Raw genomic sequence first — 13227 nt, forward strand, 5'->3', positions numbered from 1 at the left:
TATTCAAAATAATTTCTGCATTTTTTTCGATTAAAAACTTGATTTTTTTATTAATTTTATTTGTGTACTGTTTTGCAAATGAAGACGGCCTCAAAATGAAGTTTAGGGATGCTTTGAAAGGTTTGGCTCACTCTGGGTACAAATAAGTCCCCAAAAATGGTACACACACACACACACACACATGCGCGCGCGCTGGGCTTCCATGTTTTATGGGTTCATTCCATAAGCATAATGGTTTTTATACTGTACAAACTGCATTTTCTATACCCTTACCCTAAAACTTTCTGCATTTTCAGATTTTAAAAAAACTTCATTCTGTATGATTTATAATCTTTTTTCTCAAGGGGACCAAAAAATGTCCCCACAAGGACAAGGATTTTGGATATTGCCATCTTTGTGGGGACATTTTGTCCTCACACACACACACCCAAACCCCCCACCCACAAACACACACACACACACACACACACCCAAACCCCCCACCCACAAACACACACACACACACACATTAGCAATCATCATAATAATGGTTAATGAACACATTGAGCATTTTACTATTGTACATAGCTAAAAATGCCGATGTAGAAGTCTGGAGTGAGCAGCGATGTGGCGCATGAGTGTACAGCGCCCTCTGCTGGCGACAGCACGCTGTGAACTGTCCATGGTTCTGAAACACTGCTAAAACGCGCACACTATAACTGCATCCTTCACAGCGCTTGCTCTCAGTGAGACAGGGTGTTGGTGTTTTATTTATTTATTTAGATGCTTAGTTATTTTAACAACAAGTCCATTTACTCAATGATTAGTCGAGCTAGATGTAAGCGGGTTGTCGCTCGCTCGGCGGCGCTAGAGATCCAGGTGAAGGCAGTATTGTGCATTCATCTCAGGAGCGACTGCGGCGCAGGACGTACTGCTCAGCGATGACGAAGTCTACAACAGACAGCTTCAGTGGCTGCTGTGACGTGAGGACAGTGAACTGGTCCTGTAGCCCTCCAGCATACAAACACACAAAACATGTTCACAAACCATCGTTACTGACCTCAATACAACAAGCAGCTCAGTACTGGTCACAGACGAAGTTCAAAAGTATTTGGACACTTGAGCCACTCTGAAACTGTCTGAATAAAGTACTGAAGCAGCAAGTGAAATTAGCAAATCCCAGTGTATTTTTAGTAGATGTACTGTATGTCAGTGTTTCAGTTCACACAGGTGTGCGATTGATCTTCACAAAAACTTTGAACATGTTTTGGTAACTTTTAACAACCACAAAGTAGCCAAATACTTTCTGCCTGCAACAAACATTATGCTTTATTATGCAAAAAAAAAAAAAAAAAAAAAAAAAAAAATTCTTTGTGACAAGTGTAAATGCCACTTTGATATTTTGGTAATGACTGCTATGACATGCATGCAGTTTTAAATGTGGCTTAAATGTGCAAAACATTTTTGGACCACTGCATATTGTTTTAAGGCGAGACACTGCAGGTGAACTGTTCTTAAAATAATTGGTATATAATATATATATATATATATATATATATATATATATATATATATATATATATATATATATGTATATATATATATATCACCATATGTTTCCCAGTTGATTTATTACAGCACACTAAGACAATTTATTATTTTTATTATTATGAATATTAAAAAGTTATTTGAAATGTTGTTTAAATATGCAAACTGGGAATTATCTAATTAAAAATGCACTAATTTGCATACATTTCTAGAGTAGAAATCTGAAAATTGGATAAAGCCAGGTTCAGAGCTCTTGTTTCATTTTGTTGAGTTTTTTACAGAAAGGATTTTGGATATAATTTTTCATCACTTCATAAATGATAACATACTGTCAACAGCCAGAACGAAATACATTTTCACCATGTTTCTAGGAATAAAATGTTATATCTACAGATGTAAACAGATAAAGTGCAATAAATTAATCACTTAAATTTGTATTTTGGATGTTTTCTTTCTGCTAGTCTTGTAGAAAACTAATCTCAAAATTGACCAATGCATAAAAAAATCAATGGTTTACCTGTATTGTCTTATCTTTATTGAGTGATATTGATTTGTGTATTATTAGAAAACACTGGCAGAGTAAATCCCTTGTAGTTGTGGGAAGAGGTTCAATAGATATCGATATGCTAGGAAACGAAGTGTGCTATAACGTGAAGACTGAAAAAAAAATCCTTTACACTCAATTTGTAAAGCTTTTGATTTAAGAAGGCAGCGTTGACTTAACATGACAGAGATAAATATTATATATTATTTTTATTTCTGTAACTTATTTATAATAGATACATTTTATATAATAACGTACATTTTTTATTTTATTAATATATTTTATATATTATTTTTCATTATGTTACAATAAGTTGTATGATAGATAAAAGTTGTTATTTTAGTCTCTCACACTGCCTTGACTTCTGATTTTGCTGTATCAAAGGTAAAACATTTGCATCTTTTAACCCTGTGTGGTTTATTTCAGTATGTCGAGCTATGGTCTCGCCTCCTTTCCCAGAATGCTTTGCAGAAGGAGCGAGTACTCTGTCTGCAGCTGGCAGTTCATATATTTTCCATCCAACTTAAAGAGTGGAGAAAGGGGGACTCCTGCCCTAGCCTGGAAAGCGTTGCCATGGCAACATCTGCAGGGGCGGGGATTCCCTGGTGGTTAGTGCGTCGGCAGCCTGTATGTATATGTACATGTGTATTTATGTGTCTGCCATCATAAGAAGAGGAGATCTCACATATACACCCACAAATCAAAAACACTGTTCATTGTTCAGTCAGACAGCTAAATCTACAGAAAAAAAAAAAAACTATTAATTATACTCTCCAGATTTAAATAATACATTAGTGTAACATCTTAGTCTAAAGAGCAGGAGAAGAAATTCATATGAAGTCACACTGCTAAGATATACATTAAGGACACAATATTAAAAAAATGCGTATGAAGCCTGCAACAAACATAGATAGATAGATATTATGCAGGCTGTTGCTGCAGGAAATACACAACACAGCATGAAAGACCAACAGAGCAGCTGGATGTTTTATGTAAAAACTCCTCTGAATCAAAGGCACGTTGACTTTATACATGAAAATACTCATCCTACTACACCGCCTTAAGACTTAAGAAAAGCGCTCGTCGGTACATTTAGCATATATCATTACTCCAGTCTTCAGTGTCACATGATCTTCAGAAATCATTCTTATATTTGCTGCTCAAGAAACATTTCTGATTATTATCGATGTTGAAAACAGTTGTGCTGCACAGTATTTTTGTGGAAACTGTGATACAGTTACTTTTCAGGATTCTGTAATTTATAGAAAGTTAAAAAAAAATGACATTTATTTAAAACAGAAATCTTTACTGTCACTTTTGATCAATTTAATGTGTCCTTGCTGAAAATAAGAATTCCCTGAACTTTTGTACAATAGTTCAAATATTAGTGAACTATTAGAATATTCAAATATTAGTATTACTATTAGAATAATAGTTTTCAAATGTTGATGTTCTTAAATTAAGTCTCATTACTGATTAAAAGTATAAGCACTCTTAATTTTTAGTGCTTAGCATTTTTAGCAAATATCTTTGGCTGCTGGAAGGAGGTCAAGGTTTTGCTGGTTGATCATGACACCATTGGCCCTGCTGACAGATGCCTTAACTACACCACTGACCTTAAAATGTGATTTCTATCTGATTTCACTCATATAAATCAGTTTTGCTTTTATTAATAGATGTGTAGGTTCTTAAAACATATTTTTGACTTAAAAAGTCAATTTAGTTTACCATTTTTCAGTGCATCTCTGTATTGTATTTTTCACTCCTTTTCTTATTTCTTCTTCTGCTATGTATTTTTTTTTTATTACATGCAATCTAGGAAACCTATAAAATGTGTTTAACATGGTAATCTACAAGTACCTACAAGTTTTTATTAAAATTAAAAATATAATAAACTGAACATAAACTTTATCACTGAATCAACCTTTGGTTACAGAAGAGAAAGTCATTTTTAAGGATCATATCGCTTATATCTGCACATTTTACTCATAACAGCGTGCTTTAATAACATGACAGCTTTAACACGTGCCTTGTGTTCTGATAAATGCAGAATGAACTGCAAGACAATAAAGCACAGCACTCAATGCAGTCGAACAGAAACAATGCACTGAAAGCACAACTGTGGAACACTATACACTGTCTGAAGTGATGTCTGGAGGATCAGCGTGAACACAACAACACTAACCACTGCATTCAGTTTCATTTCTTTATGCTTTATCAATGTTTGCTGATCAATGAAACATCACTGCATATCAGCAACAGACTGCCTCCATGAAAATTAATAGTGACAGTACTGTGTGAAGAGAAGAATTAATTGCTGTGTTTTTCTTTCTATTTTGGGCTTGATGAAAGTGAACAATACAGGACTCCAAAAACGCACCCAAACTAAAGAATGAAAAAAAAAATGACTTCATTTTTACTGATTGCTCTCGATGGCTGTATGGCTAATATTTTGCAGCAGTGTGATTAGAACAGATTTTTTTTTTGTGCACTTGCAGTTTAACATTTAACTGAACCTTTTGGAGGAGAATGACTCAGCAGAAAGGATTTTATGATACAGCAGGCATAAATACACCCATAAATGCAATGCATATGCACAGAACACAAGAAGTGTATTTTGAATGCCAAGCTCCAAATCAATATTCAAGAGCATATATTGTTCACCTAGTATTGTCCTTCTGCTCAAACCAGCATCCAAAACAACATACGGTGACTAGGAAATGCTCATTTAGCTAACTGACAAAAAGCATGCATAAGAATCATTACATTAAACTTTTTTTCAATAATTCATACAGCCTTAGCTCATTCAGGAATGATTTATACGGTGAAGTATATCGTGTCACAATCACTCGCGCCTTCAGGTCTTTAATTTGCACTGAAAAAAGTGCTGTTTTTAAATCTACAACATTTTCTTCAAAACCCACTGAAAAGACCAGTGTACCACCAACAAAACCTTCCAAAGAGACAACACTGAGGACAATAATATCAATTCTTCTTTCTTTCTTTCTTTCTTTTTTACCATTTGAATACTTTATTCTTTTGATTCCTTTAATAAAAGGAACATTACATTTGTGACTAAATAAATAAATACATTTAAAAAATAAATAAATAAATACATTTTTTGTCCACCAAAAGAGTGTAATTCCATAATGCATTGCAATAACTAAAATGGCACATACTGAGAGTTGTACTGCTAAAATAATTCAACCTATTTAAAAACTATTTTACCAAATATTATGTTTAAGTTTATAACAGTATTGAATTGTTAGCTTACCAACATGCTAACCATTTGAATCAATTGTGAGTGCTCCGAATCAGTCACTTATGTGACCAGCTCTGTCAACCTTCAGCATACTAGTTAAAAAAAGGCTCTTCTGGACTAACTGCAGAAAGCAGCCTGAACAAGCCTGGATATTCACTACACGAGATACTTCAGCACAAGCTGGAGGCTGAATGTACGATTTAAGACCGGGTGTCTGACCTTTAACCTTTTCCATCCTTCCCGTATTCCTGCTCTCTCTCTTTCTCTCTCCCTCTCCCTCTCTCTCTGCTTTTACAGCATTGTGCAGTAATAAGGAGGCCAATGAATATTATATGCCCGCATTAGTGATGCTATTTTGTCAGAAAAAAATGACCGGTGGGTAGAGAGCTTTGCAGTTTGATGGATATCAAGTCAACATCCCGAAATGACGCTTTTGCCCCACAGCCACTCTGAGCTACCATACACACAGATTTCTGTCTATTCAGCAAACTGTGTTGACATAAGAACGCTTCCAAATCACAATATTTATATTTACAGACATATGGTATCACGGTGAGAAATTACCACACATTCACACAAAGCAGATATAAAACACACAACCTGCTTACTTCTGGTCATACATGAGAGGGACAAAAAGACAACGCAGACTTTTAGGCTGTCTAGAACACACACACACACACACACACACACACACACACACACACACAAAGAGAAACAGAAATGCTGTTCAATAATCATTGGTCAAAATGTCTGTGAACCAAAAGCTTCAGGGAGCAACACATATTGCACGAACAGACAAACTGATAATATATGCAATACTGTCCCGTGCATAAATGCATTTTATGGCTACTCGTTCTGGCTTTCATGTTTCTAGCTTTGAGTTTTTAATTTTTCTGTCTCTTTTCTACACATGCATCCACACACGTGTTTGTAGCCGTGCACCTTATGTGTCAACAGGCACACACACTCACAAACATGCATCACATCATAAATCAAGTCCCAGTTAGTCAGACAGACACACGCACACACACACACACACTGCAGATTCACGCAGTGAAGATATAAACAACATGCAACAGCAGCTCTGCACCATAAAGACAGAGAGCAAGACGTCTGAGAGGAAAAATGTACGTACCACACATGAGCAGAGCAGAGGAAGCTTAACACGAGCCCTCATCAGCCACAAACAACCAACCAAAATGCCCGCAATGAGGGGGAAAAGAGGGATGGAAAGTAAGGGAAAGATACAGTGGATGGACAAGTGGGTAAGAGAGAGAGAGAGAGAGAGAGATGGTGTAGGAACACAAAGAAACCTGGCAGACTGTTCCACCTCTGAGTCACTGAACAGGTTTGTGACAGAGAGAAACGGAGAGAGGGTGGGAGAGATGAGAGGAGGGATATGAGAGATGATCTCACCTACGCTTTCTGGAAGATTTCCCCATCATGCATGCATTTTACACACTCTTAAATATGTACATTCTTTAATAGATCTTCATAGCACTTAAGGTCGGGCAAAGAACCCTGTAGAAGGTTTGTGAGTTGAATATACGACTCTTTGGGGATTTAAAAAGTTTAATATATTCAAAGATGCATATTAATTTATGGGTTCTTTAAAGACTCCATAAAATCCAATTATTGGATTTTTTGGACGTTTAGTCTGTTAGCGTGAGGTCATCCACAAATGACCCTGTCATTTATTTGAAGTGCATTTTTTATTTGTCTAACTGATAATCCTGATTTAAACCTGTTTTGCTCAGTTTGTCTAAAAGCTAATAACACTCCCCATAGAACAAATTAAAAGAAGCAATTTTGTTTAAATAGCATTGTGGGTATTATTATTAGTAGTAGTAGTACATAAATTAAGAAAATATAATGCATATTTAAAAAGAGACATCACAATACATTAAGGCATTTTGAAATTTTCTCTATTTATATTAAGTACACTGCATTTTACATTGATTAGCAAAATGTTTTTAATTTTATCTTAAGTGAAAATTCTACTCATATTATAGCTAATTTAGCTTTTGTTTATGGTGAAATTAAGTTGTAAAATGCTATAAAAGATTGTTACTTTGGTTTTTGGCAAATATTTGTAAATATTTTTACTTTGTATAAATGCTTTTGTCTTTAGAAAAAAAAATACTATATTATAAAATATGAAATCAAAATGTAATGTTTGAACCAAACCATAAATATAATTTGAGGAACAACTAATACATTTCCCTGCAACAAATTACATTAATTGATTTAAGTTTGTCCAAAGTTTTTTTTTTTTTTTTTCAGTGTATATGCTAGTACTCCTATAGGCTGACAGGATTAACCTTCAGTATAAGATATTTCAATTGGATGTATCTGAAACTCCTCAGAAAATTGACCCCCGAAAAATCATAACTCCTTTTATACGGCCTTCCTCATACAACTGATAGGAAATCCATCAACACAGGGAAGCAATTTGTTTGGGTATTTAAAGGAAAAGTATGTAATTTCTGTGCCACTAGAATGAATACAAAAGTGCAAAAAGACTGACTGTTTCACACAGTCTGCCATTGACTGAAATTGCTATATAAAGATACTCTTGTTGTCATTTTTAGTAATAATTCAGTCAGTTGAAACAAAACAGACCTTTTTCTTCATGTGTATGTGTATATTTGTGTGGGTCTAATGATGTTAAGTGGCTTGTCAGTGGAGGTGATAATTAATGACCACCTCTGTAAACAAAGTCAAGCACACAAACAGTATTAAAAACTCACAGAAGGAACAGTAAACAATTCAAAACCAACAAACAATAAACAAACACTTTGCCAAGCCTATAGCCCTGAGGCCTATGAGTCTGCCTCCAGCCAAACTGAAGAGGAAACAGACCCCATACAGCACTACTCAGCACTGAACATTACTGAACAAAGGACATCATTAGAAAAGGGATGGGATGGGACAAGGAAGAATACAGACAGGAGACAGGGCAGGAAAGAAGACATGACGGGACATGACAAAATAGAATAAGATACTACATGATATGATATGTGATGTGTGGTGTAGGGGAGGGAATGTAGGAATGAATGTAATTGATAAAATAGAGTAAGGTACAGGACAGGACAGGACATGAGATGTTAGGTTATGTGATGTTTGGTTGGGTTAGGTTAGGGTTTGGTTTGGGATAGGATAGGATAGGATAGGATAGGATAGGACAGGATAGGATAGGATAGGATAGGACAAAATATAATACGTACCATACAGGACAGGACAGGGTAGGGTAGGGTAGGGTAGGGTAGGGTAGGGTATGGTAGGTTAGGATAGTATAGTATAGTATAGGATAGGATAGAATAGAAAAGGACAGGACAAAATATAACACATACCATACAGGACAGGACAGGACAGGACAGGACAGGACAGGACAGGGCAGGGCAGGGCAGGGCAGGGCAGGGCAGGACAGGACAGGACAGGACAGGACAGGATAGGATAGGATAGGACAGGACAGGACTGGACTGGACTGGACTGGACAGGACATGGGATGACAGGAGGGGATGGGATGGGTTGACTGGACGGGATGGGATGGGAGGGGAAAATATAATACATACCATACAGGACAGGACAGGGCAGGATAGGATAGGATAGGATAGGATAGGACAAAATATAATACATACCATACAGGACAGGACAAAATATAATACATACCATACATGACAGGACAGAATAGGATAGGACAGGACAAAATATAATACATACCATACAGGACAGGACAGGACAGGACAGGACAAAACAGGATAGGATAGGATAGGATAGGATAGGATAGGATAGGACAGGACAAAATATAAAAATCATAACATACAGGACTATACAGGACAGGACAGGACAGGATAGGACAGGACAGGACAGGACAGGACAGGACAGGACAGGACAGGACAGGATAGGATAGGATAGGATAGGATAGGATAGGATAGGACAGGACAGGACAGGATAGGATAGGACAAAATATATTACATACCATACAGGGCAGGACAGGAAAAATTTAATACATACCATACAGGACAGGACAGGACAGGACAGGACAGGATAGGATAGGATAGGATAGGATAGGATAGGATAGGATAGTGCAGGATAAGATGGTACAAGATAAGAGGCAGTAGAAGACACAATACATACCGTACCGAACAGACTAAGACATTCTTGGATAGGACAGGATGGGACTGGATGGGATGGGACAGGACAGAAAAAAAATACATACCATATTGCACACAACAGGACATGGTTGGATAAGACAGGACAGGATACAGGACAGTAAGCAGGACAGGACAGGACAGGACAGGACAGGACAGGACAGGACAGGACAGGACAGGATAGGATAGAACAAAATTCAATACATACCATTCAGGACAGGACAGAACAGGATAGGACAGGACAGGACAGGATAGGATAGGATAGGACAAAATATAATACATACCATACAGGACAGGATAAAATATATTACATACCATACATGACAAGACAGGACAGGACAGGACAGGACCGGTCAAGACAAGATTAGAGACAGTAGAAGATACAATACATACTGTACCAAACAGACTAAGACATTCTTGGATAGGACAGGATGGGATTGGATGGAATGGGACAGGACAGGACAGAAAAGAAAACATACCATATTGCACACAACAGGACATGGTTGGATAGGACAGGACAGGATACAGAACAGTAAGCAGGACAAGATAGGATAGGATAGGATAGGATAGGATAGAGACAGGATAAAAGATAAGATGGAATACAATACCATACTGAACACTGCATTGCAAGGCTGATATAAACGACTGGAGAGAATAGGATAAGAGACAGGACTGAAATATATAATACATGACCATAACCTTGTTTTAAATTTTTTTCCTAAAACATCTTAGAAGAAACACAAATATCAACAAATAAGACAGTTTAGTTGATATAAAGTAAAGTAAGAGAGTATAGCTATAAAATGAAAGCAGACAGCATAGCCCAGATGTTGATCTTGGGAGAATTTGATGAGAAATGTTGAGGTCATATTGAGATCTCTGATTCTGACTGATATCTTGACAAATCTGAGCACAGTTTGTGGCAATGTTGAGATCTTCTGAAACTGTGAAATTAGTAAAAAATATTATCATTTAATTAATAAAAAAATGAGAAAGCATTAGACTTAAACAGAAGTGTCCATGTGTCCTCCATTTAATCCTCCAACAAATCAAGTTTATCATTCTCATCCCTCATTTGCAATTTTTCTTTTGTAAAAAATCATATGTGCTGATGCCATTTCCTGTTACTCATGCCAGGCATTTGATTCCTTATGAATATGTCATTCATACGAGTATCTACGTATGAATACGCCCCCTTACAGACATTTTTGGTTATCCACTATTAGATCATCTCCCGCCTCTCATTGTGTTTAATATGATAAATTCTCCTCTATAAAATCTCTATACATCTCCATCCTTCTCCATGCTTGCTTATATGTACATAAGTATTATCATATGAATACACTCATACATTTTTTATTTTTTTGCTCATTTCTATCTTTCTCATTCCTTCACCCCCTCTCTCTGTTCTCTACATGATACCCTGCCATGTTGTCATGGCAACAATCAGGACCCAAGGGCTCCGTTGCTAGGCAACTCACATCACCCATAAGAGGAACATGAAGATAAAAAGTCAGAAACAAACAAACCACGTAAATCAAAGGTTAACTCTCTCATTATTTGTGAGTGAGCATGCTCTAGTCCCAATACTTCAATAACTCGTATTTTTTAGAAGATGACGCGTGTCATATTCTGAAAATCAGTCACACACACTGTTCCCTTAAACACAACACACAATCCTTCATCTTACAATGAGACTGAACTGCAGCAGCTATCACAAATGTATATAATCTTATAGAATGTGCATTTGCTGGATATCACTTTCTTTTGCTATCAAACTCAAACATCTGGTACTCCCTTAAGCTGTTTTGTGGGAAATAAAATCTCTTACCGAAGAATGACAATGATGAGCCCTTTAGAGGCACAATATGTTATCTGAATTGCAGGTGGTGCAAGTGGTTGTGGGAAGCAGCTTGCTGATGCTACAGTTCTGTACTGGGCCACTGAGTGGCAGTGCGTGACTCAGCAATACAGCCGCATCCTCAGAAACTCACCACACAAGCTACTGATCTCTTCATTATTGAATTATTTGTGTGTGTGTGTGTGTGTGTGTGTGTGTGTGTGTTGTTAATTACTGAGTGTTACACTATTCAGTTATGTCAAATCCCAAGCTTCATAGGAAGTGCTTGGAATCTATTCTGGTATGGACACCACAGTCTGGAGACAGAAATTATGATTGTAAACAACTTAAATGTTTGAAATTAGAAAATTAAGACACTACTCTTACATTTCAAGAAAATCTGAGTAGTGCTTGTCAAAATTGCCAAAACTTATGCTAGGGGTTTCTGGGCAGTTGCCAAGGTGTTGCTATGCAGTTACTAAGATGTTCAGAGAGTTTTTAGCATTTTGCTATACAAATGTTAGGATTTTTAGTGGTTGCTAGGTGAGAGATGCTTAATGGACCATGTCAAAAGAGCCTCAATGATACATCTCAGGTCCCTCTTCCACTTTAAGTGTGTGCTATTTTTCAACCTTTTATCATCAGTGAGTCATCAGTCGCTAAAATCCTCTGTCTCGTTACTTAGAGAGGTAAAAACACATCTCTTTTCAACAAGACACATGGTATTAGGAAAACTTTCTAACAGAAAAGGTGCAGAATGAATTATACACCAGAGTTTAATACTTTAGAACAATGCACGATTATTCAATTTTAAGTGTTGACACTAGCATGAGAAAAATATGTGAACATTTAGAAATGTAAAAGAAAGAAAACAGAAAAAAGAAATAAAACCATGTAAATGTAAAATTGGATTAAAATGCATAAAAATAAAAGGACATCAACCGAAATAAAATAATGCAGTAGTCTCCGTAAAGTAAAGTACTTCATAGTGCTTAATCAGAGAATGCAAAGGTACTGCAAATATGTTTTCTCACCATGTTTGGAGTGAACACATGGTATTTTAAGCTTAATAAGTTTAATAGGTTTATATTCAGTAGGTATTTTCACTTAAAAAGAGGCATACTGCATTAATGGGCCTGGTAGCTGGACTCCTCTGCTGAATATAGTAAGATTTTTGATGTTTTTTAAAGAAGTCTCTTCTGCTCATCAAGGCTGCATTCATTTGATCAAAAATACAGAAAAAAACACCAATACTGTGAAATAATATTGCAATTTACAAGAATGGTTTTATATTTTTATGTGTTTTAAAATCTAATTTATTCCTGTGACACAAAGCTGTATTTTCAGCATCATTACTCCAGTCTTCAGTGTCACACGATCCTTCAGAAATCATTCTAATATGCTGATTTATTACCAATGCTTGAAACATTTTTTGCTACTTAATATTTTTCTGGAACTTGTGATACCTTTTTCGAGATTCTCTGATGAATAAAAAGTTTAAAAGAACAGCATTTATTGAAAATATAAATATATTCTAACAATATAAGTCTTTACGGTCACTTTTTTTAGCAATGTAACACATCTTTGTTGAATCAAAGTATTAATTTCTTTCAAAAATAGAAAGAAAAAAATCTTCTGACCACAACTTTTGAACGGTAGTGTATATTATTTTGGATGGTAGTGTATATTATTACAAAAGCTTTTTTTAACTTTTTATTCAACAAAGAATCCTGAAAAAAGTGTCACAGAAAAAAAAAAAAAGTATTTGTTTCATTGAGAATTATATTACAGCATATCCAACTATTAATTTCATCAATGCTCTGGCATAAGGAGTCTATCGTCTGCATAATCTAACGCTGGTGTTTAATTCCCCTCTGTATTTTTTCAGTATTATCTGCAC

At 36.0% G+C, this 13227-nt stretch overlaps 1 protein-coding gene across 2 annotated transcripts in view; it reads right to left on the reverse strand.

Moving 5' to 3' along the window:
- Positions 1-13227, reverse strand: part of LOC109049674 (disks large homolog 4-like) — a 180457-nt gene that overhangs the window by 143866 nt on the left and 23364 nt on the right. Inside the window, exon 1 of one of the 2 annotated variants that reach the window (XM_042757118.1) lies at positions 6469-6654. The exons of the other annotated variant lie outside the window; for it this stretch is intronic. Within the exon in view, the coding sequence (XP_042613052.1) occupies positions 6469-6510 (42 nt within the window). The 5' untranslated portion in view covers positions 6511-6654. Of the gene's footprint in view, positions 1-6468; positions 6655-13227 lie in introns of those variants that run through there. 2 annotated transcript variants of the gene reach the window in all.

The sequence above is a fragment of the Cyprinus carpio genome, chromosome A5 (genome assembly GCF_018340385.1).
Source record: "Cyprinus carpio isolate SPL01 chromosome A5, ASM1834038v1, whole genome shotgun sequence".
NCBI lineage: Eukaryota > Metazoa > Chordata > Actinopteri > Cypriniformes > Cyprinidae > Cyprinus > Cyprinus carpio.